Raw genomic sequence first — 21,329 nt, forward strand, 5'->3', positions numbered from 1 at the left:
GGAACCATGCAGACATGACCGAGACGTTCTCCGGCCAATAACCAACAGCGGGATCTGGATACCCATGTTGGTTCCCACATGTTCCACGATGATCTCATCGGATGAACCACGATGTCGGGGATTCAATCAATCCCGTATACAATTCCCTTTGTCTACCGGTATAGTACTTGCCCGAGATTCGATCGTCGGTATCCCGATACCTTGTTCAATCTCGTTCCCGGCAAGTCTCTTTACTCGTTACGTAACACATCATCCCGTGATCAACTCCTTGGTCACATTGTGCACATTATGATGATGTCCTACCGAGTGGGCCCAGAGATACCTCTCCGTTTACACGGAGTGACAAATCCCAGTCTCGATTCGTGCCAACCCAACAGACACTTTCGGAGATACCTGTAGTGCACCTTTATAGCCACCCAGTTACATTGTGACGTTTGGTACACCCAAAGCATTCCTACGGTATCCGGGAGTTGCACAATCTCATGGTCTAAGGAAATGATACTTGACATTAGAAAAGCTTTAGCAGACGAACTACACGATCTTGTGCTAGGCTTAGGATTGGGTCTTGTCCATCACATCATTCTCCTAATGATGTGATCCCGTTATCAACGACATCCAATGTCCATGGTCAGGAAACCGTAACCATCTATTGATCAACAAGCTAGTCAACTAGAGGCTTACTGGGGACATGGTGTTGTCTATGTATCCACACATGTATCTGAGTTTCCTATCAATACAATTTTAGCATGGATAATAAACGATTATCATGAACAAGGAAATATAATAATAACCAATTTATTATCGCCTCTAGGGCATATTTCCAACAGTCTACCACTTGCACTAGAGTCAATAATCTAGTTCACATCACCATGTGATTAACACTCATAGGTCACATCACCATGTGACCAACATCTAAAGAGTTTACTAGAGTCAACAATCTAGTTCACATCACTATGTGATTAACACTCAATGAGTTCTGGTTTGATCATGTTATGCTTGCGAGAGAGGTTATTAGTCAACGGGTCTGAACCTTTCAGATCCGTGTGTGCTTTACGAATATCTATGTCATCTTGTGGATGCTACCACGCGCTACTTGGAGCCATTTCAAATAACTTCTCTACTATACGAATCCGGTTTACTACTCAGAGTCATCCGGATTAGTGTCAAAGTTCGCATCGACGTAACCCTTTACGACGAACTCCTTTTCACCTCCATAATCGAGAAAATTCCTTAGTCCACTAGATACTAAGGATAAGTTCGACCGTTGTCATGTGATCCATTCCCGGATCACTATTGTACCCCTTGACCAACTCATGGCAAGGCACACTTCATGTGCGGTACACAGCATAGCATATTGTAGAGCCTACGTCTAAAGCATAGGGGACGACCTTCGTCCTTTCTCTCTCTTCTGCTGTGGTCAGGTCTTGAGTCTTACTCAATACTCACACCTTGTAACACAGCCAAGAACTCCTTCTTTGCTGATCTATTTTGAACTCCTTCAAAACTTGTCACGGCATGTATCCATTTGAAAGTACTATTAAGCGTTTTTTGATCTATCCTTATAGATCTTGATGCTCAATGTTCAAGTAGCTTAATCCAGGTTTTCCATTGAAAAACACTTTTCAAATAACCCTGTATGCTTTCCAGAAATTCTATATTATTTCTGATCAACAATATGTTAACAACATATACTCATCAAAAATTCTATAGTGCTCCCACTCACTTCTTTGGAAATACAAGTTTCTCATAAACTTTGTATAAACCCAAAATCTTTGATCATCTCATCAAAGCGTACATTCCAACTCCGAGATGCTTACTCCAGTCCTTAGAAGGATTGCTGGAGCTTTGCATACTTGTTAGCATCTTTCAGGATTGACAAAAACCTTCTGGTTGTATCACATACAACCTTTCCTTACGAACACTGGTAAGGAAACTTGTTTTGATATCCTATCTGCAAGATTTCATAAATAATGCAGTAACTACTAATATAATTCCAACAGACTCTTAGCATCGCTACGAGTGAGAAAGTCTCATCGTAGTCAACTCCTTGAACTTGTCGGAAAACATCTTAACGACAAGCCGAGCTTTCTTAATGGTGACACCTACCATCATTGTCTGTCTTCCTTTTAAAATCCATCTGCACCCAACAGCCTTACGACCATCAAGTATTTCTTCCAAAGTCTATACTTTCCTTTTATACATGGATCCTCTCTCGGATTTCATGGCCTCGAGCCATTCGTCGGAATCCGGTCCCACCATCGCTTCTCCATAGCTCGTAGGTTCATTGTTGTCTAGCAACATGACTTCCAAGACAGGATCACGTACCACTCTGAAGTAGTACGCATCCTCGTCGTCCTACGAGGTTTGGTAGTGACTTGATCCGAAGTTTCATGATCACTATCATAAGCTTCCACTTCAATTGGTGTAGGTGCCACAGGAACAACTTCCTGTGCCCTGCTACACACTAGTTGAAGTGACGGTTCAATAACCTCATCAAGTCTCCACCATCCTATCACTCAATTCTTTCGAGAGAAACTTTTCCTCGAGAAAAGACTCGTTTCTAGAAGCAATTACTTTTGCTTCCAGATCTGAAATAGGAGGTATACCCAACTGTTTTGGGTATTCTATGAAGATGCATTTATCCGCTTTGGGTTCGAGCTTATTAGCCTGAAACTTTTCACATAAGCATCGCAGCCCCAAACTTTTAAGAAACGACAACTTAGGTTTCTCTAAACGGTGTCGTCTCAACGGAATTGCATGGTGCCCCTTTTAAAGTGAATGTGGTTGTCTCTAATGCCTAACCCATAAACGATAGTGGTGATTCGATAAGAGACATCATGGTATGCACCATATCCAATAGGGTGCAGTTATGATGTTCGGACACACCATCACACTGTGGTGTTCCAGGCGGTATTAATTGTGAAACACTTTCCACAATGTCTTAATTGTGTGCCAAACTCGTAACTCAGATATCTCTATGATCATATCATAGACATTTTATCCTCTTGTCATGACGATCTTCAACTTCACTCTGAAATTACTTGAACCTTTCAATAATTCAGACTTGTGTTTCATCAAGTAAATATTCTCAGCATCTACTCAAATCATCTGTGAAGTAAGAACATATCGATATCCACTGCGTGCCTCAGCACTCATTGGACTGCACACATCAAATGTATTACTTCCAACAAGTTGCTCTCTTGTTCCATCTTACTGAAAACGAGGCCTTTCAGTCATCTTGCCCATGTGGTATGATTTGCATGTCTCAAGTGATTCAAAATCAAGTGAGTCCAAACGATCCATCTGCATGGAGTTTCTTCATGCATATATACCAATAGACATAGTTCGCATGTCTCAATCTTTTCAAAAACGAGTGAGTCCAAAGATCCATCTACATGGAGCTTCTTCATGCGTTCTATACCAATATGACTCAAATGGCAGTGCCACAAGTATGTGGTACTATCATTACTATTTTATATCTTTTGGCACGAACATGTGTATCACTGCGATCGAGATTCATTTTAGGTGCAAGACCATTGAAGGTATTATTCAAATAAATAGAGTAACCATTATTCTCTTTAAATGAATAACCGTATTGCGATAAACATAATCCAATCATGTTTATGCTCAACGCAAACACCAAATAACAATTATTTAGGTTTAACACCAATCTCGATGGTAGAGGGAGCATGCGACGCTTGATCACATCAACCTTGGAAACACTTCCAACACATATCGTCATCTCACCTTTAGCTAGTCTCCGTTTATTCCGCAGCTTTTATTTCGAGTTACCAACACTTAGCAACCGAACCGGTATCTAATACCCTGGTGCTGCTAGGAGTACTAGTAAAGTACACATTCATATAATGTATATCCAATATACTTCTGTCGACCTTGCCTGCCTTCTCATCTACCAAGTATCTAGGGTAGTTCTGCTTCAGTGACCGTTCCCCTCATTACAGAAGCACTTAGTCTTGGGTTTGGGTTCAACCTTGGGATTCTTCACTAGAGCAGCAAATGATTTGCTGTTTCATGAAGTATCCCTTTTGCCCTTGCCCTTCTAGAAACTAGTGGTTTTACTAACCATCAACAATTGATTCTCCTTCTTGATTTCTACTTTCGCGGTGTCAAACATCGCGAGTTGCTCAAAGATCATCATGTCTATCCCTGATATGTTATAGTTCATCACGAAGCTCTAATAGCTTGGTGGCAGTGACTATGGAGAACCATCACTATCTCATCTGGAAGATTAACTCCCACTCGATTCAAGCGATTGTAGTACTCGGACAATCTGAGCATATGCTCAACGATTGAGCTTTTCTCCCTTTGTTTGCAGGCTTAAGAAACTTGTCAGAGGTCTCATACCTCTTGACGTGGGCACTAGTCTGAAATCCCAATTTCAGTCTTTGGAACATCTCATATGTTCTGCGACGTTTCAAAACCGTCTTGTCGCCACAATTTTAAACCGTTAGCATCGCACACTGAACTATCACGTAGTCATCAAAACGTGTATGTCAGATGTTTCGTAACATCTACAGACGACGCTCGAGGTTCAGACACCGAGCGGTGCATTAAGGACATAAGCCTTCTGTGCAGCAATGAGGACAATCCTCAGTTTACGGACCCAGTCCGCATAATTGCTACTATCAACTTTCAACTAAATTTTCTCTAGGAACATATCTTAAACAGTAGAACTAAAGAAGAGTGCTTTTGATTTGATTCTTTTTCCAGAAGATTAATAGACAAATTCCTCATGTCCACCAATTTATTTCATAATTTTTGGAGTAGCAGAAGTATGGTTGCTGTTCAGATCACTACAGACTGTTCTGTTTCTGACAGATTCTGTTTTCATCACATAGTTTGCTTGTTTTCTAGTTTCTATGGCTTATATTTCTCAATATAAATTGTAGAAATGATATGGTACAGTAGGCATTGTGTGAAAACAATTATGAACCTTGTCTTTGACAGTACCAACGTGAATGGTTTGCTCTTTATCATACTAACCTATCTCACGAAGTTCCGTTAAGTTTTGTGTGATTGAAGTTTTCAAGCTTTGGGTGAGATATCGATATGAGGAGAATAAGGAGTGGGAAGACCCTAAGATTGGGGATGCCCAAGGCACCCCAAGGTAATATTCAAGGAAGACTCAAGCGCCTAAGCTTGGGGATGCCCCGGAAGGCATCCCCTCTTTCATCTTCAAAACTATCGGTATACCTTACTCGGAGCTATATTTTTATTCGTCACATGATATGTGTTTTGCTTGGAGCCTATTTTCAATTTTACTTTCTGTTTGAATAAAATCATTGGATCTGAAATATTGAATGAAAAAGAATCCTCCCATGGCTAGTTAATTATTTTACTACTCAGTGATCTTCACTTGTATCTTTTTGGAGTAGTTTGTCAATAACTCACGTGCTTCACGTATATCCTATGAGTAAAAGGTTGAATGAATTGAATGTCATAAATCTGAATTTATATATGTTTCATATGCTTATAACATGGGGAGTAATGACTTCACACATAATAAGTATAGGTAGTAAACTCATTGAAAGTTAGCAAACGTAGAATTGGTCACTTGAACAATTCATGAAAGAATATTGAAGGAAGAGAGATTTCAGATATAAATATACTATCTTGGACATCTTTTTAATTGTGAGCACTCATTAAAATATGACATGCTAAAAGGTTGATGTTGGACAAGGAAGACAACGTAATGGGTTATGTTTTCTTATATCCGAAATAAAGTATATTGTCTTGGATCATCCAACATGTTGAGCTTGCTTTTCCCTCTCATGCTAGCCAAATTCTTTGCACCAAGTAGAGATACTACTTGTGCTTCCAAACATCCCTTAAAACAAGTTTTGCCATGGGAGTCCACCATACCTACCTATGGATTGAGTAAGATCCTTCAAGTAAGTTGTCATCGGTGCATGCAATAAAAATTGCCCTCTAAATATGTATGATCTATTAATGTGGAGAAAATAAGCTTTATACGATCTTGTGATGTGGAAGAAATAAAAGCGACGGACTGCATAATAAAGGTCCATATCACAAGTGGCAATATAAAGTGACGTTCTTTTGCATTAAGATTTTGTGCATCTAACCATAAAAGCGCATGACAACCTCTGCTTCCCTCCGCGAAGGGCCTATCTTTTAATTTTATCTTCTACCTTATGCAAGAGTCATGGTGATCTTCACCTTTCCTTTTTACATTTTATCCTTTGGCAAGCACATTGTGTTGGAAAGATCATGATATATATATATATATATATATATATATATATATATATATATCCAATTGGATGTAAGTTATCATGAACTATTATTGTTGACATTACCCTTGAGGTAAAAGGTTGGGAGGCGAATCTATAAGCCCCTATCTTTCTCTGTGTCCGATTAAAACTTTGAACCCATAAATATCACGTGAGTGTTAGCAATTGCGAAAGATTAAATGATAGTTGAGTATGTGGAGTTTGCTAAATCGAAGCTCTGACATAGGCCCTTCCTTAAAATAAGATGAATTGCAATTGTTTGATGACTAAGAGCACTGTTTGTTAGTTTTCAAGAAAGTTTATGATCTATACTTTAACATGTGAATAGCTTGTTACTTGATCATGAAAAGTTTTATGAGATGAGCTACTGTTATGACATATAATGATGCTAGAAAAGCTGATTTAAATTATCATTGATCAAACTTGTGCACCTGCTAGCATTCACAGTTCATAAATTATTATTTTTATCATTTACCTACTCGAGGACGAGCAGGAATTAAGCTTGGGGATGCTGATACGTCTCCAACGTATCTATAATTTATGAAGTATTCATGCTATTATATTATCCATCTTAGATGTTTTATATGCATTTATATGCTATTTTATATGATTTTTGGGACTAACCTATTAACCTAGAGCCCAGTGCCAGTTCCTGTTTTTTCCTTGTTTTTGAGTTTTACAAAAAAGGAATATCAAACGGAGTCCAATTGACGTGCCAATTTTTGACGATTTTTTATGGACCAAAAGAAGACCCCGGAGTAAAAGAGTTGGGCCAGAAGAGTCCCGGGGCGCCCACGAGGGTGGGGGCACCCCCCCCCCCAGGCGCATGGGCCTGCCTCGTGGACGCCTCGGGCACCTCCTTGATGTGAGACCGACGCCAAAAATTCCTATAAATACAGAAACCTCGGAAAATTAACCTAGATCGGAAGTTCCACCACCGCAAGCCTCTGTAGCCACGAGAAATCAATCTAGGCCCTCTCTGGCACCCTGCCGGAGGGGGCCATCATCACCGGAGGCCATGGAGGAGGATCTCGGAGGGGCCATCATCTCCATGAAGGCCAAGGACCAGAGGGAGAACCTCTCCCCATCTAGGGGGAGGCCATGGAGGAGGAAGCACAAGGGGCAGAACCTCTCCTCCTCTCTCTCGGTGGCGCCAGAGTGCCATCGGGAGGGGAATCATCGCCCCGGTGATCGTCTTCATCAACATCACCATCATCATCTCTTTTACGCGGTCCACTCTCCCGCACCCCGCTGTAATCCCTACTTGAACACGGTGCTTTATGCCACATATTATGATCCAATGATGTGTTGCCATCTTATGATGTTTTGAGTAGATATCTTTTGTCCTTGGGTTGATTGATGATCTAGATTGGTACGAGTTGTATGTTTTATTTTGGTGCTGTCCTATTGTGCCCTCCGTGTCGCGCAAGCGTCGGGGATTCCCGCTGTAGGGTGTTGCAATACGTTCATGATTCGCTTATAGTGGGTTGCTAGAGTGACAGAAGCTTAAACCCGAGTAAGGTAGTTGTTGCGTATGGGATAAAAGGGGACTTGATGCTTTAATGCTATGGTTGGGTTTTACCTTAATGATCTTTAGTAGTTGCGGATGCTTGCTAGAGTTCCAATCATAAGTGCATATGATCCAAGAAGAGAAAGTATGTTAGCTTATGCCTCTCCCTCATATGAAATTGCAATGACGACTACCGGTCTTGTTAACAATTGCCTAGGACAATTCCGCACACCAATCCATCATTATTCCACACTCGCTATTTATAATATTTAGTAATATATTCTAACTTTATTATAACAGCACCTACTTTTATGTTTTAGCTCTCCGATATCATGCAAAGTTATCCTCTTCATACCCACAACGTAGTTTTATTTCTCGTTTCTAGTTGGAAGCAAACGTTCGGTGTACGTAGAGTCGTATCAGTGGCAGATAGGACTTGAGAGAATATTAATCTTACCTTTAGCTCCTTGTGGGTTCGACACTCCATACTTATCACTTCCACCTTTGGGAATTGCTACGATGATTCCCTGCACTTGGGGATTATCAGTAACGAGATTGAACTAGGTATGGTGATACCGACGATCGAATCTCGGGCAAGTAACATACCGATGACAAAGGGAACAACGTATGTTGTTATGCCGTTTGACCGATAAAGATCTTCGTAGAATATGTAGGAGCCAATATGAGCATCCAGGTTCCGCTATTGGTTATTGACCGGAGATGTGTCTCGGTCATGTCTACATAGTTCTCGAACCCGTAGGGTCCGCACGCTTAACGTTCGATGACGATTTGTATTATGAGTTATGTGTTTTGATGATCGAAGTTTGTTCGGAGTCCCGGATGAGATCACGGACGTGACGAGGAGTCTCGAAATGGTCGAGACATAAAAATTGATATATTGGACCATGTTATTCGGACACCGGAAGTGTTCCGGATAATTATCGGAGTGCTGGAGGGTTATCGAAACCCCCCGGGGGAACTAATGGGACTCGATGGGCCTTGGTGGGAAGAGAGGAAGGGACAAGAGGGGCTGGCTGCGCCTCCCCCCCTTGGGCCCGAATTGGACTAGGGGAAGGGGGCGGCGCCCCCCTTCCTTCCCTTCCCCCTCTTCCTTCCTTCTTCCCCCTCTTCCTTAGGTGGAAACCTACTAGGACTTGGAGTCCTAGTAGGATTCCCCTCTCTTGGCGTGCCCTAGGAGGGTCGGCCGGCCTCCCCTCCCCTCCTTTATATGCGGGGGTAGGGGGCACCCTAGGACACACAAGTTGATCTTTTAGCCGTGTGCGGTGCCCCCCTCCACAGTTACACACCTCAGTCATATCGTCGTAGTACTTAGGCGAAGCCCTGCGTCGGTAACATCATCATCACCGTCGCCACGCCATTGTGCTGACGGAACTCTCCCTCGGCCTCAACCGGATCAAGAGTATGAGGGACGTCATCGAGCTGAAAGTGTGCTGAACGCGGAGGTGCCGTACGTTCGGTGCTTGGATCGGTTGGATCGCGAAGAAGTTCGACTACATCAACCGCGTTACTAAACGCTTCCGCTTTCGGTCTACGAGGGTACGTGGACACACTCTCCCCTCTCGTTGCTATGCATCTCCTAGATAGATCTTGCGTGATCGTAGGAATTTTTTTGAAATTACTGCGTTCCCAAACAATGGTATCCGAGCCAGGTCTATGCGTAGATGTTACATGCACGAGTAGAACACAAAGAGTTGTGGGCGATAATAGTCATATTGCTTACCAGCAACGTCTTACTTTGGTTCGGCGGTATTTTTGGATGAAGCGGCCCGGACCGACATTACATGACCACATTCATGAGACTGGTTCTACCAACGTGCTTCGCACACAGGTGGCTAGCGGGTGTCAGTTTCTCCAACTTTAGTTGAATCGAGTTTGACTATGCCCGGTCCTTGTTGAAGGTTAAAACAGCACACTTGACAAAAATCGTTGTGGTTTTGATGCGTAGGTAAGAACGGTTCTTGCTAGAAGCCCGTAGCAGACACGTAATAGTTGCAACAGCAAAGTAGAGGACGTCTAACTTGTTTTTGTAGGGCTTGCTGTGATGTGATATGGTCAAGACATGATGTGATATAATTTGTTGTATGAGATGATCATGTTTTGTAACAGAGTTATCGGCAACTGGCAGGAGCCATATGGTTGTCGCTTTATTGTATGCAATGCAATCGCCATGTAATTGTTTTACGTTATCACTAAGCGGTAGCGATAGTCATAGAAGCAATAGTTGGCGAGATGACAACGATGCTACGATGGAGATCAAGGTGTCGCGCCGGTGATGATGGAGATCATGACGATGCTTCGGTGATGGAGATCATAAGCACAAGATGATGATGGCATATCATGTCACATATTTTGATTGCATGTGATGTTTATCTTTTATGCATCTTATTTTGCTTAGTACGACGGTAGCATTATAAGATGATCCCTTAGTAAATTTCAAGGTATAAGTGTTCTCCCTGAGTATGCACCGTTGCTACAGTTCGTCGTGCCGAGACACCACGTGATGATCGGGTGTGATAAGCTCTACGTTCACACACAACTGGTGCAAGCCAGTTTTGCACACGCATAATACTCGGGTTAAACTTGACGAGCCTAGCATATGCATATATGGCCTCGGAACACTAAGACCGAAAGGTCGAATGTGAACCATATAGTAGATATGATCAACATAGTGATGTTCACCATTGAAAGCTACTCCATCTCACGTGATGATCGGACATGGTTTAGTTGATTTGGATCACGTGATCATTTAGATGACTAGAGGGATGTCTATCTAAGTGGGAGTTCTTAAGTAATATGATTAATTGAACTTAGTTTATCATGAACTTAGTCCTGATAGTTATTTTGCATGTCTATCTTATTGTAGATCAATGGCCCGTGCTACCGTTCCTTTGAATTTTAATGTGTTCCTAGAGAAAGCTAAGTTGAAAGATGATGGCAGCAACTACACGGACTGGGTCCGTATCTTGAGGATTATCCTCATTGCTGCACAGAAGAATTACGTCATGTAAGCACCGCTAGGTGCTAGGCCTGCTACAGACGCTACTGATGACGTTAAGAACGTCTGGCAGAGCAAAGCTGATGACTACTCGATAGTTCGGTGTGCCATGCTTTACGGCTTAGAATCGGGACTTCAACGACGTTTTGAACGTCATGGAGCATATGAGATGTTCCAGGAGTTGAAGTTAATATTTCAAGCAAATGCCCGGATTGAGAGATATGAAGTCTCCAATAAGTTCTATAGCTGCAAGATGGAGGAGAATAGTTCTGTCAGTGAACATATACTCAGAATGTCTGGGTACCACAACCACTTGACTCAACTGGGAGTTAATCTTCCTGATGATAGTGTCATTGACAGAGTTCTTCAATCACTGCCACCGAGCTACAAAAGCTTCGTGATGAACTATAATATGCAAGGGATGAACAAGACAATTCCCGAGCTCTTTGCAATGCTAAAGGATGCGGAGGTAGAAATCAAAAAAGAGCATCAAGTGTTGATGGTCAACAAGACCACTAGTTTCAAGAAAAAGGGCAAAGGAGAGAAGGGGAACTTCAAAAAGAATGGCAAGAAAGTTGATGTTCAGGAGAAGAAACCCAAGTCTGGACCTAAGCCTGAAACTGAGTGCTTCTACTGCAAAGGGACTGGTCACTGGAAGCGGAACTGCCCCAAGGTTGGCAAAGTGAAAGGTATATTTGATATACATGTTATTGATGTGTACCTTACTAATGCTCGTAGTAGCGCCTGGGTATTTGATACTGGTTCTGTTGCTCATATTTGCAACTCGAAATAGGGGCTACGGATTAAACGAAGATTGGCTAAGGACGAGGTGACGATGCGCGTGGGAAATGGTTCCAAGGTTGATGTGATCGCCGTCGGCACGCTACCTCTACATCTACCTTCGGGATTAGTTTTAAACCTAAATAATTGTTATTTGGTGCCAGCATTGAGCATGAACATTATATTTGGATCTTGTTTAATGCGAGATGGTTATTCATTTAAATCAGAGAATAATGGTTGTTCTATTTATATGAGTAATATCTTTTATGGTCATGCACCTTGCTGAGTGGTCTATTTTTATTGAATCTCGATCGTGATGATACACATGTTCATAATATTGAAGCCAAAAGATGTAAAGTTGATAATGATAGTGCAACTTATTTGTGGCACTGCCGTTTAGGTCATATAGGTATAAAGCGCATGAAGAAACTCCATGCTGATGGGCTTTTGGAATCACTTGATTATGAATCACTTGGTGCTTGCGAACCGTGCCTCGTGGGCAAGATGACTAAAACTCCTCTCCGGAACAATGGAATGAGCCACTGACTTATTGGAAATAATACATACCGATGTATGTGGTCCAATGAGTGTTGAGACTCGTGGCAGGTATCATTATTTTCTTACCTTCACAGATGATTAGAGCAGATATGGTTATATCTACTTTATGAAACATAAGTCTGAAACATTTGAAAAGTTCAAAGAATTTCAGAGTGAATTGGAAAATCATCGTAACAAGAAAATAAAGTTTCTACGATCTGATCGTGGAGGTGAATATTTGAGTTACGAGTTTGGTCTTCATTTGAAACAATGTGGAATAGTTTCACAACTTATGCCACCTGGAACACCACAGCGAAATGGTGTGTCCGAATGTCGTAATCGTACTTTATTGGATATGGTGCGATCTATGATGTCTCTTACTGATTTACCGCTATCATTTTGGGGTTATGCTTTAGAGACAGCTGCATTCACTTTAAATAGGGCACCATCAAAATCCATTGAGACGACGCCTTATGAACTATGGTTTGGCAAGAAACCAAAGTTGTCATTTCTTAAAGTTTGGGGCTGCGATGCTTATGTGAAAAAGCTTCAACCTGATAAGCTCGAACCCAAATCGGAGAAGTGCGTCTTCATAGGATACCCAAAGGAAACTGTTGGGTACACCTTCTATCACAGATCCGAAGGCAAAATATCTGTTGCTAAGAATGGATCCTTTCTAGAGAAGGAGTTTCTCTCAAAAGAAGTGAGTGGGAGGAAAGTAGAACTTGATGAGGTAATTGTACCTTCTCCCGAATTGGAAAGTAGTTTATCACGGAAATCAGTTCCAGTGATTCCTACACCAATTAGTGAGGAAGCTAATGATGATGATCATGAAACTTCAGATCAAGTTACTACAGAACCTCGCAGGTCTTCCAGAGTACGGTCTGCACCAGAGTGGTACGGTAATCCTGTTCTGGAAGTCATGTTACTAGACCATGGTGAACCTGCGAACTATGAGGAAGCGATGATGAGCCCAGATTCCGCGAAATGGCTTGAGGCCATGAAATCTAAGATGGGATCCATGTATGAGAACAAAGTGTGGACTTTGGTGGATTTTCCCGATGATCAGCAAGCCATAGAAAATAAATGGATCTTCAAGAAGAAGACCGACGCTGATGCTAATGTTATTGTCTGCAAAGCTCGACTTGTTGCAAAAGGTTTTCGACAAGTTCAAGGAGTTGACTATGATGAGACTTTCTCACCCGTAGCGATGCTTAAGTCTGTCCGAATCATGTTAGCAATTGCTACATTTTATGATTATGAAATTTGGCAAATGGATGTAAAAACTGCATTCCTGAATGGATTTCTGGAAGAAGAGTTGTATATGATGCAACCAGAAGGTTTTGTTGATCCAAAGGGTGCTAACAAAGTGTGCAAGCTCCAGCGATCCATTTATGGACTGGTGCAAGCCCCTCGGAGTTGGAATAAACGTTTTGATAGTGTGATCAAAGCATATGGTTATATACAGACTTTTAGAGAAGCTTGTATTTACAAGAAAGTGAGTGGGAGCTCTGTAGCATTTCTAATATTATATGTGGATGACATATTGTTGATTGGAAATGATATAGAATTTCTGGATAGCATAAAGGGATACTTGAATAAAAGTTTTTCTATGAAAGACCTCGGTGAAGCTGCTTACATATTGGGCATCAAGATCTATAGAGATAGATCAAGACGCTTAATTGGACTTTCACAAAGCACATACCTTGATAAAGTTTTGAAGAAGTTAAAAATGGATCAGTCAAAGAAAGGGTTCTTGCCTGTGTTACAAGGTGTGAAATTGAGTCAGACTCAATGCCCGACCACTGCAGAACATAGAGAGAAAATGAAAGTCATTCCCTATGCTTCAGCAATTAGGATCTATCATGTATGCAATGCTGTGTACCACACCTGATGTGTGCCTTGCTATAAGTATAGCAGGGAGGTACCAGAGTAATCCCGGAGTGGAGCACTGGACAGCGGTCAAGAACATCCTGAAATACCTGAAAAGGACTAAGGATATGTTTCTCGTTTATGGAGGTGACAAAGAGCTTGTCGTAAACGGTTACGTCGATGCAAGCTTTGACACTGATCCGGATGACTCTAAGTCACAATCCAGATACGTATTTTTATTGAATGGTGGAGCTGTCAGTTGGTGTAGTTCCAAGCAAAGCGTCGTGGCGGGATCTACGTGTGAAGCGGAGTACATAGCTACTTCGGAAGCAGCAAATGAAGGAGTCTGGATGAAGGAGTTCATATCCGATCTAGGTGTTATACCTAGTGCATCGGGTCCAATGAAAATCTTTTGTGACAATACTGGTGCAATTGCCTTGGCAAAGGAATCCAGATTTCACAAGAGGACCAAGAACATCAAGAGACGCTTCAATTCCATCCGTCATCAAGTGTCGGAAGGGGACATAGAGATTTGCAAGATACATGCGGATCTGAATGTTGCAGACCCGTTGACTAAGCCTCTTCCACGAGCAAAACATGATCAGCACCAAAACTCCATGGGTGTTAGAATCATTACTTTGTAATCTAGATTATTGACTCTAGTGCAAGTGGGAGACTGAAGGAAATATTTCCTAGAGGCAATAATAAAGTTATTATTTATTTTCCTTATTTCATGATAAATGTTTATTATTCATGCTAGAATTTTATTAATAGGAAACTTAGTACATGTGTGAATACATAGACAAAACATAAGTGTCCCTAGTATGCCTCTACTTGACTAGCTCGTTTATCAAATATGGTTATGTTTCATAACCATAGACATGTGTTGTCATTTGATGAACGGGGTCACATCATTAGGAGAATGATGTGATGGACAAGACCCATTCATTAGCTTAGCATTATGATCGTTACAGTTTCATTGCTACTGCTTTCTTCATGACTTATACATGTTCCTCGGACTATGAGATTATGCAACTCCCAAATACCGGAGGAACACTTTGTGCGCTATCAAACGTCACAACGTAAATGGGTGATTATAAAGATGCTCTACAGGTGTCTCCGAAGGATTTGTTGGGTTGGCATAGATCGAGACTAGGATTTGTCACTCCATGTTTCAAAGAGGTATCTCTGGGCCCTCTCGGTAATGCTCATCACTATAATCCTTGCAAGCAATGTGACTAATGAGTTAGGTTGCGGGATGAAGTATTACGGAACGAGTAAGGAGACTTGCCGGTAATGAGATTGAACTAGGTATGGTGATACCGACGATCGAATCTCGGGCAAGTAACATACCGATGACAAAGGGAACAACGTATGTTGTTATGCGGTTTGACCGATAAAGATCTTCATAGAATATGTAGGAGCCAATATGAGCATCCAGGTTCCGCTATTGGTTATTGACCGGAGATGTGTCTCGGTCATGTCTACATAGTTCTCAAACCCGTAGGGTCCGCACGCTTAACGTTCGATGACGATTTGTATTATGAGTTTTGTGTTTTGATAACCGAAGTTTGTTCGGAGTCCTGGATGAGATCATGGACGTGACGAGGAGTCTCGAAATGGACGAGGCATAAAGATTGATATATTGGACCATGTTATTCGGACACCGGAAGTGTTCCGGATAATTATCGGAGTGCCGGAGGGTTATCGGAACCCCCCGGGGGGAACTAATGGGCCTCGATGGGCCTTAGTGGGAAGAGAGGAAGGGCCAAGAGGGGCTGCCCCCCCCCCTTGGGTCCGAATTGGACTAGGGGAAGGGGGCGGCGCCCCCCTTTCCTTCCCTCCCCCTCTTCCTTCCTTCTTCCCCCTCTTCCTTAGGTGGAAACCTACTAGGGCTTGGAGTCCTAGTAGGATTCCCCTCTCCTTGCGCGCCCTAGGAGGGCCGGCCGGCCTCCCCTCCCCTCCTTTATATACGGGGGCAGGGGGGCACCCTAGTACACACAAGTTGATCTTTTAGCCGTGTGTGGTGCCCCCCTCCACAGTTACACACCTTGGGCATATCGTCGTAGTGCTTAGGCGAAGCTCTGTGCCGGTAACATCATCACCGTCGCCACGCTGTCGTACTGACGGAACTCTCCCTCGGCCTCAACTAGATCAAGAGTACGAGGGACGTCATCAAGCTGAACGTGTGCTGAACGCGGAGGTGCCGTACGTTCGGTGCTTGGATCGGTTGGATCGCGAAGAAGTTCGACTACATTAACCGCATTACTAAATGCTTCCGCTTTCGGTCTACGAGTGCACGTGGACACACTCTCCCCTCTCGTTGCTATGCATCTCCTAGATAGATCTTGCGTGATCGTACGATTTATTTTGAAATTACTGCGTTCCCAAATGCACTTGTGTTTCATTCTTAGGACCACCAAGGGACGTTGAGTTCCTCAACACACCCATACAGAACTACAGCCATATGCAGCACATCTTCTCCTTCGGGCTGACAACTGGGAAGTATTGCCATGGGCTCGGGGGAGCCTCTTGGTTCTCCCATGCCAGACTTCCCTGGGACCCCGAACGTCGAGGTCCTTGATGGCCCTGACAAGCCCTTCGACAAGCCCTTTGACCCCGTCCATGATAGGAAGAGGAAGAGAGGAGGCCTGATGGAGGAGGAGATCAATGTCTTTTGCAGCATGACTGAGGCGGTGAAGGAGGTGGCAACAACCATCAGGGAGTGCAAGCCCCTCGACGTCCACCCTGGCCTGTATGACGCTGTCATGACCAAGGGTGGCTTCAGCGACGAGGCTCTCATGGCAGCTCTCAGCCACCTGCTTGACAACAAGGCCCAAGGTGTTGGGTTCGTTGCCATGGCAGACGCTCACAGGGTGTTGTGGCTCAGGAGCTGGCTGGGCAAGCACTACTACTAGAGTAGTGCTGCCTGTGAGCGTGCATGATCCCCGACGGCGATGTCAGTGGCGACGACGACGATGACGATGACGACGCACATTTGTGTAGCTAGGGCTGGAAAACTATTTGATGGTCTGTATATTTTGGTGAGGTGGTATATACTAACCCCTCACGGTGATGGTGAACTTGCGGTGATAGGACGACACCCTCTTTCGGATGTGGTGGTAGGATAACACCATGGTAGTGCTAGGTAGAACTTGCTATGTTGTATGATCATGCATGCTTTACTTCTTCTCTTCTGCTCGATTGTTGTTTGTGTGCTACTTTGCTTGCTACTTGTGTGCTCCATTGATTTGCTGCTTCAACGCTTGCTCTTGTGCATTGCTAGGGCAAGTGGTATGCCGTGTTCATCGGTAAGGCTCCAGGGGTTTACAGTTCATGGGAAGAAGCCAGTGCACAAGTGGCATCGTATAGCAACAGCAGCCATAGAGGGTTCAAGACTAGGCAGGCAGCAAAACAAGCTTACTCCAAGTGGGTGTGAAAGCACGGAGGCAGCAGTGTTGATAGTAGCAAGGTTGGAGGTGTCAAAGTGGAAGGTGATAAGGTGGATCGTCAGTTTGGGCTGAAGCTAAAGCATTTCATCATCTTCGCTCAGTTCATCGCCATTGTTGTGTTGTGGCGTTGGTGTGCTAGGTGTGATCATTGTGGGTAAGCTCACCAATTAGGGTACAAGGTAAGCACACCATGTACGCCGTATGCAACCAAACACCTTGTCCATGTGCCGCTTCGGCCAATGCAGGCAACCAAACAAAGTGCACTTGCGTATTACCTAATGCAGGGACCCTAGATGCAGGCAACCAAACAACTTGTAGATGGCGTATTAGGGCCTGTTTTTGCTCAACCAGGCTGGGTTGAAAAGTATATGCCATGCAGGAACTGTTCATAATTTAAACCAGACACGCCCCTAGTAGCTCTTTACAAAAGAGATCACTTTTTTCTCTTTCACCACACACGGGTTTTGATTACACTGCCCGGTCCCAAAATAAGTGTGGTTGATTTAGTATACTAATTTAACACAGAGGGGCCGTAAAAATTCCCGCTGCATGATTGGGTGAGTGAAGTCTCTCTGTCCTCCTTCTCACCCACCCCACGCCGACCACTCCCCCCTCCTCCCCCTTCCCTTCCGGCAAACCCTAGCCTAGCCCCACCGCATCGCCGGCCATGGATGACGACGCCGGCGAGGGCGAGGGCGAGGTCGAGATCCGCGACTGGGCGGGGATGCCGTCGGACGCGCTCTTCGCGGTGTTCGGGAGGCTGGACGTGGCCGACATCCTGACGGGCGCCGGGCGGGCGTGCCGCGCGTGGCGCCGCCTCGCCGACGGCGACCCCGCGCTGTGGCGCCGCCTCGACATGACCCACCACGGGGACATCCTCGAGACCGAGGAGGCCGAGGCCATGGCCCGCGCCGCCGTCGACCGCGCCGCCGGCACCCTCCAGTCCTTCTGCGCCGACACCTTCGTCACCGACTCCCTCCTCAGCTACATCTCCGGCAGGTCGCTCGCCACGGCTCCCCCCTTCCTGTTTCACATGCCCATTTCTCTCGTACGATGGGGATTTTTTCCCCCCATTTGTGGATTTTTTTTCGCAAAAAAAAACGAACAGTTCCTGGTAAATTAAAATGGATAGAAGCACTCTTTTAGCTGAAAATAAGTCTGTATTCTTTAGTTGGAAATGGACCTTTCTGCTGTTTGATTTGACAAGTTAAAACAAAATTTCTTGGTAACCTAACAAAATTGGATGAAGTGGTAAAATGGTACCCAACCGCAGATTGCTTGCAAGTTGAAACAGATCACATGAGTCTCGAGTGCTAGTCTTTGTGTGACTCGATGTGCCTTGCTAAATTCTGTCTACTCGGTAGCTTGGGACATAATGTATGTGGAGCAACCCGGAAAATGTATATAGAGTAGCACACTGAAGGTTTGTTTTCCTGGAGGGAATTGGCCTGTTCCCTCTAATCTCAGCTAAGATCGGGATTTTTGGGACTGAATGGGGGTATCACTGTGCTACTTGGATATAATATAGGGACCGACCAATCCCTAAAACATACAAGGATAGTTGAGTCTCAGCATGGAGACTTTACAGGGGGGGAGGCCATCTGAACTTTTCTGTTGGTTTCCAGCAAATTACTTGCTGTAAAAGGCCTGTAGAAAACCAAATAATCACTTTGACGGTTGAGTGCCATTTTTTTCTGATAAAGATAAAGATGTAGATTAGCTCTGTCCTGATTGAGTGGCTTCTATGTGTTTTCTTCTGCTGGTGTTCGTCTCCTGAAGTAGGCAGTTTCACTGCAAAATTGATGCATGATGGAATTTGGCATTTCTGACAATCCTTCCATCGGTAGCTGCAGACTTCTCTGTTAATCTCCAGTGACTATCTCTGGTTCATGCATCTTCCAGTACCTTTCACTTGTACACAGTTCTCTCGTGCATTTAGATTATCCAGAAACTTGCAACCTTGCAAACTTTCACATTGTTATCCAACAAGCCATCAGAATCTTTCTGAAATAACTCATGTACTTAATGATGAACGTTTCAGTGTGCCTGCACTTTTCATGTAGTTAACTTACACATTGGGTGGGCCCACCACCTGGGTTCAAATCATTATGTACTCGAATTAGTTCATATTTACTACACTGTTGGAGCCTCCTCTACAATATTTCCTCACATACAAAAAAAACTAAGGGCCTTACTGAATGCGCATCCAGTTACCACTGGTACAAATCTGTATTGCATGGTATTAACAATCAAATCAACAACTATGCAGTGAAACGATAAATATGTAACTGTTACTAGCTACTTTCTGTTATGGTATTGCAACTGTTATATCCCCTCACTCAAGCAAAACCCCTAAGCTGTCCATAACTCCATATTCGTGTGACCATCTGTTTGCTTGGTAAGCGTATTGCTAGTCATAGTTGCTATTTTCTTATGGTTGTGTTGATCTTTTGGTGCATTGAAATAAACTGATTCCACTTCCTGACGACCTAACACATGGCGGTATCAAGTCATGTGGCATTTTTGTTTAGAACTGCATGTGACTGGAGTTAGACTTATTTGAAAGTTATGATGAATCTGACAGCATGGAATGTTTTACTTTCACATGGTTATTTCAATCAATTCTGTTGTTCTAGTGTTATTTCTTGTCCTGAGCTTGGAAAGCATGATTGGGTTTGGCGTTAGCTTAAATGTTTGTGTTAGATAAAAACTTGCCATGTCTCAATGCAGGGCACCCTCGCTGAAGAGCCTTCAACTCAGCATGTGTGATGAAGTATCCAACGAGGCGCTGGCAGAGGCAGTCAAGAGCTTTCCTCAGCTTGAGGAGCTGGAGATCACATTCTGCTCCCTGAACAGCAACGTGTGCGAGTCAGTCGGCAGAGCCTGCCCACACCTGAAATCCTTTCGGCTGAACGAGCGCTGGACGATCCTCCAAAGGGGGTTTGCAGCCTTTGAGGGCATGGATGATGACACGGGAGCGCTCGGGATCGCGAGCAGCATGCCCGAGCTCCGAGACCTCCAGCTGATCGGCAACAACCTGACCAACACCGGACTGGCCGCGATCCTCGACCACTGCCCCCGCCTCGAGTCCCTCGACGTGCGCCGCTGCTGCAACCTCCAGATGGATGATGCCTTGAGATCCAAGTGCGCCAGGATCGGGAACCTCAGGCTTCCCCGGGACCCCATCACCGACTTCAAGTACCGGGCTTACCTCGCTATCAGTGATGACTACCCCGGCGGTTCCGACATCGAGGTCGACATGTACGATGATCTGCTGGACGTGGTCACCGACGAGGAGGATGCCGAGTTCGATGACATGGCTGATTATATCGACGGTGTGGGCTCGGACGCTGACATGTATGATGACGTGTTCGACGATGTCTGAAGGAGCTGTGACCAGGACCCGGGTTCTCACGTGCAAGGACGGGAACTTGGTGCTGAAGCAATGTGGTGTCTACTGTGTTGGGATTCTTGAAGGACCGGGTTCACGCACTTTGTTATCGGAGATTGATTCTCGTATTATGTTTGTGCCTCCTGTTTGTTAACTAGTATACTCTCTTGCTGTGTGCCTCCTGTTTGTTAACTAGTATACTCTCTTGCTGTGAACGGGGTTAGTTTCGTCTCTGCGATTGTAATTTATGCTGCACTTGTGATTTGGTCACGCAATAAAATCCTGTAAATTAAGTATTGACGCCAATGTTATGTTGTGTTAGGTTGATGACGCCCTAGTGTTTGCCCAACATATGTAGGTCAATGATACTAGGAAGATGGGAATCTAGACTTGGACAAACAGGAAGAGTCATTGGGTTCTCCAAGATGCAGAGATGCTACAGAACTATGGTTCATTTCTAAGAGACCATGCCATACATATGTAGCTCAGTGTGATGTTT

General features: G+C 44.0%; 1 protein-coding gene across 1 annotated transcript; it reads left to right on the forward strand.

Annotated features, from left to right (window-relative positions):
* Nucleotides 1-18,012: 18,012 nt before the first annotated feature.
* On the forward strand, nt 18,013-21,130 carry LOC123179976 (putative F-box/LRR-repeat protein 23). Its single transcript, XM_044591914.1, has 2 exons — nt 18,013-18,438; nt 20,170-21,130. Exons 1-2 carry the CDS (start codon nt 18,107-18,109, stop codon nt 20,822-20,824), a joined length of 987 nt encoding a protein of 328 aa, XP_044447849.1. The 5' UTR covers nt 18,013-18,106; the 3' UTR covers nt 20,825-21,130.
* Nucleotides 21,131-21,329: the final 199 nt, after the last annotated feature.

The sequence above is a fragment of the Triticum aestivum genome, chromosome 1D (genome assembly GCF_018294505.1).
Source record: "Triticum aestivum cultivar Chinese Spring chromosome 1D, IWGSC CS RefSeq v2.1, whole genome shotgun sequence".
Classification (NCBI taxonomy): domain Eukaryota; kingdom Viridiplantae; phylum Streptophyta; class Magnoliopsida; order Poales; family Poaceae; genus Triticum; species Triticum aestivum.